Source organism: Austrofundulus limnaeus, unplaced genomic scaffold, assembly GCF_001266775.1.
Source record: "Austrofundulus limnaeus strain Quisiro unplaced genomic scaffold, Austrofundulus_limnaeus-1.0 Scaffold241, whole genome shotgun sequence".
Lineage (NCBI taxonomy): Eukaryota > Metazoa > Chordata > Actinopteri > Cyprinodontiformes > Rivulidae > Austrofundulus > Austrofundulus limnaeus.
Genome location: NW_013952643.1, coordinates 609,675 through 612,925, shown reverse-complemented (window position 1 = coordinate 612,925; position 3,251 = coordinate 609,675). Strand labels below are relative to the sequence as shown.

The 3,251-nt window shown below is 37.3% G+C and overlaps 1 protein-coding gene across 1 annotated transcript in view; it reads left to right on the top strand.

Moving 5' to 3' along the window:
* The first annotated feature begins 860 nt into the window (after positions 1-860).
* slc26a3.1 (solute carrier family 26 member 3) overlaps positions 861-3,251 on the top strand; it is an 18,835-nt gene continuing 16,444 nt past the window's right edge. Inside the window, exons 1-2 of the mRNA XM_014020137.1 lie at positions 861-988; positions 1,132-1,271. Coding sequence (XP_013875591.1) covers positions 861-988; positions 1,132-1,271 — 268 coding nt within the window. The remainder of the gene's footprint in view (positions 989-1,131; positions 1,272-3,251) is intronic.

Genomic DNA, 3,251 nt, shown 5'->3' with positions numbered 1-3,251 from the left:
TTTTTATCACTGCAAGACATTCAAGCTGTGTACAAATCACACAACCTGTTAGTATATGCATTTTGAATGCCAGTGTTTTCATTAGTATTAATGATAAATCCAATGTGTTACAGCGAAAGGTGGGATGAAGTATCAACTGGGMTGAATACAAATGCATGCATACTTTGTGAAAACCATGTTTCCTTTCAACTCACAATAAAGCTTGACTTTGTTTTGGTCTGTCTGTAGTTGTAAGATGATGAAATGTGGAAAAACTGGAAAAGAGAATACTTTTTTCAAGATATTTTATTCCCACAGCTGTTTGAATGATGTCCTTTACGTATTTTATGTTTTAGCCTGAAGTTTGTCTCTACAGGTTTAGACGACAGTCAAATAGTAACTAAAATGTCAGTTCTACTTTTTTATGTAACCCAGTATAGATCATACTAAAAGAGCTCAAAAAATAATGTTTTTTCTTTCTAAAATAAGAGGTTTTATTGTGTGAATAGTGTGAAAAACAAAACAATAATCTCAGAACATGAAAAGTGACAGTGTAAAGAAGGAAGCAGATGGATCATTCCAGATGTTTTACTGTGTAGAAAACTGCTTTTCATATTTATGTGGTTGACCTATATATGCCTTTATCTTCACTTGAAAGTGGTCAAACCCCAGAAAAGGAAAATCATGAAGAAAGTGTGATGACACACAGTATGACAACACAATAAACCATAAATGTGTTAATGATTAAACAGTACAAAGACAAAAACAATATCAAGATGACACTGATCTCAGATTTCAGATTAAGCTCTGGGCAAAGGTTCATCAAAGGATCTCTTTAAATCTGATCAGAACTGGACTTTTCAGGCCCTGGAGCTGCAAGGATGGYGACTTCAAGAAAACAGTATGTGTTGGCCAGACCTGTTTACTCTGAGGACAGCTTTGCTGAAGAACATGAGAAAATCCACAGAAAACACAAAACCTTTGCAAACAACGTTAAGGAATATCTGACGTAAGTGACCAATGGCTTCTTAAAAACCTGGATGTTGGTCTTTGGAAACATGTGCTCACTTTGATTTCTTCAGAAACAGGAATCAAATTTTGAGTGATTTAATAGCATAGAAAAAACACATTTGTTTTGTATGATTAAAACAGCTGTGATGCAAAACGGGCCAAAAATGCAGCGCTCTCTTTTTTACCCATCATCGGCTGGATGAGGACTTACAGAGTCAGAGAGTGGCTGCTGGGTGATGTGGTTTCGGGGATCAGCACTGGACTGGTGGCCATCATGCAAGGTGAGCGTTGATGCATTTGAGATGAAAAACTTTGACGTATCTTTTAAAAAGTTCTATTTTGAATATTTCAGCTTTGTGCTTTAACACAGCAAAGCAAAATTTCAAAACGATCTGTTCTTCTAACTTCATTTCTACAAAAACTCACAACAGATTCAACTATGAGATTATTGATCCAATAACGTGTGGAATCTTCTTTAACAGCAATAACTTTCAGTAGTTTTCTATTGTGGCGGCACGGTGGCTCAGTTGGTRGAGCTGATGCCTCTCAGCAAGAAGGYCGCCGGATCAAATCCCAGCCCGGGGACCTTTCTGGGTAGAGCTTGCATGTTCTCTCCGTRCATGCGTGGGTTCTCTCCGGGTACTCCGGCTTCCTCCCACAGACCAAAARCATGACWGTTAGGTWAAYTGTCCCTAGGTGTGAGTGAGWCATTGAATGGTTGTTTGTCTCATTTGTCTCWATGTGTGTCCCTGTGATGGACTTGCGACCTGTCCAGGGTGTACCCCRCCCCTYGCACTGTGACTGCTGGWTATGGGCACCAGTGACCCACACAGCCCTGAAAAGGAATAAGCGTGTACAGAAAATGGATGGATGGATAGTTTTCTATTAGACTTTATAAGTTGCTCACATGGATGTGGATGAATTGTGGCCCACTCTGYTCTCTGGTGTTTATTGAGGTTTCTGCTCAGCTTTTYGAAGGTCCCACCACATTTTTTTAACAATTGAGAGCTGTACTTTAGCTCGCTGTAGTTATTTATTTATTTATTTATTTATTTATTTATTTATTTATTTATTTATTTATTTATTTATTTATTTATTGTTATTCTATTGTAAATTAGCTGCTGTTTGGGATCATTCTTCTCAGTTCAAGCTTCAAGCTGTTGGACAAATGACCTCACATCTGACTCTAGAATCCTTTGATTGACTCAGTTACTGCAAGGAGCCTTGATCCGATGTCTTGACAGCTGGTTATGATGTGTTTGTTCTGATATGCTGTTTGTTTTTATCGAGTGTGCTGCTGTACGTAAGGGTAATCAATCTCTACTTGATCTCATCTGTTCAAAGGGTATATTTTCAAATGTTGTTTATTCAGATGAAAGAGATGAGGAAGGCTTTTCTCCTGCAACCTGAACAGTTTTCTTTTTGTCCGGTCATGACCTTCAACCTGCTGATGTCTTTCTGTCTTGAAATTGTGTTAACACAAAGCTGTCTGCTTCAAAGCAACAAACTGTCCAAACCCCTGCTTTTCTACAGGTGCAAACACTGATGAAAGTCAGGCTCTGTATTTATCAAACTTGAAGAATGTTGTTAAGAATGGACTTAAGTGTAAAAAAAATCTTAGCTTAAAGCTGAGACTAAAAGTCAGTTATCAAGCATCTCAGTGTCACTTTAAGCAAAATGTAAAATTAATACTTAAGTGTCAGTCTYAGAGATGATTTACAACACTTTGCTGTGATGCAAAGCTGATCCTGGATGACATCGTTAAAAAAAAACCAGGCATGGACCAATTAATGCATCATATTTCATGTTCAAGAATATTCTGAGAAATGTCAAGATAAAACTGTTCACTTTCAGTACAGTAATGTTCATAAATGGTAAATGGTAAATGGACTGTACTTATATAGCGCCTTTCTATCCATCCAGGACACTCAAAGCGCTTTCTTGTCACATTGTAATGATTGCACAGAAGCAGAGAGCGGCCACTTTCCACATATAATTGTTTTCCATGGTTTTTTCTGATGACAACATATTTTGTTATCACAATATAATAGGGACCATTTTCTTGAGATAACGAGTTAAGTTCCTTATGGTTTTCCTCTTGTGCATCATTCAGTAACAATAGAGATGGCCTGGACCATCATTTTAAAATCTTGCTGTGTGATGCAGCCTAAAGGGATCCCCGATTAGTTGTAACATTAGACTTTATTTAATAAACATATATTTTAACTATAAAATAAAGACTGTAAAAATACTGTAGGATG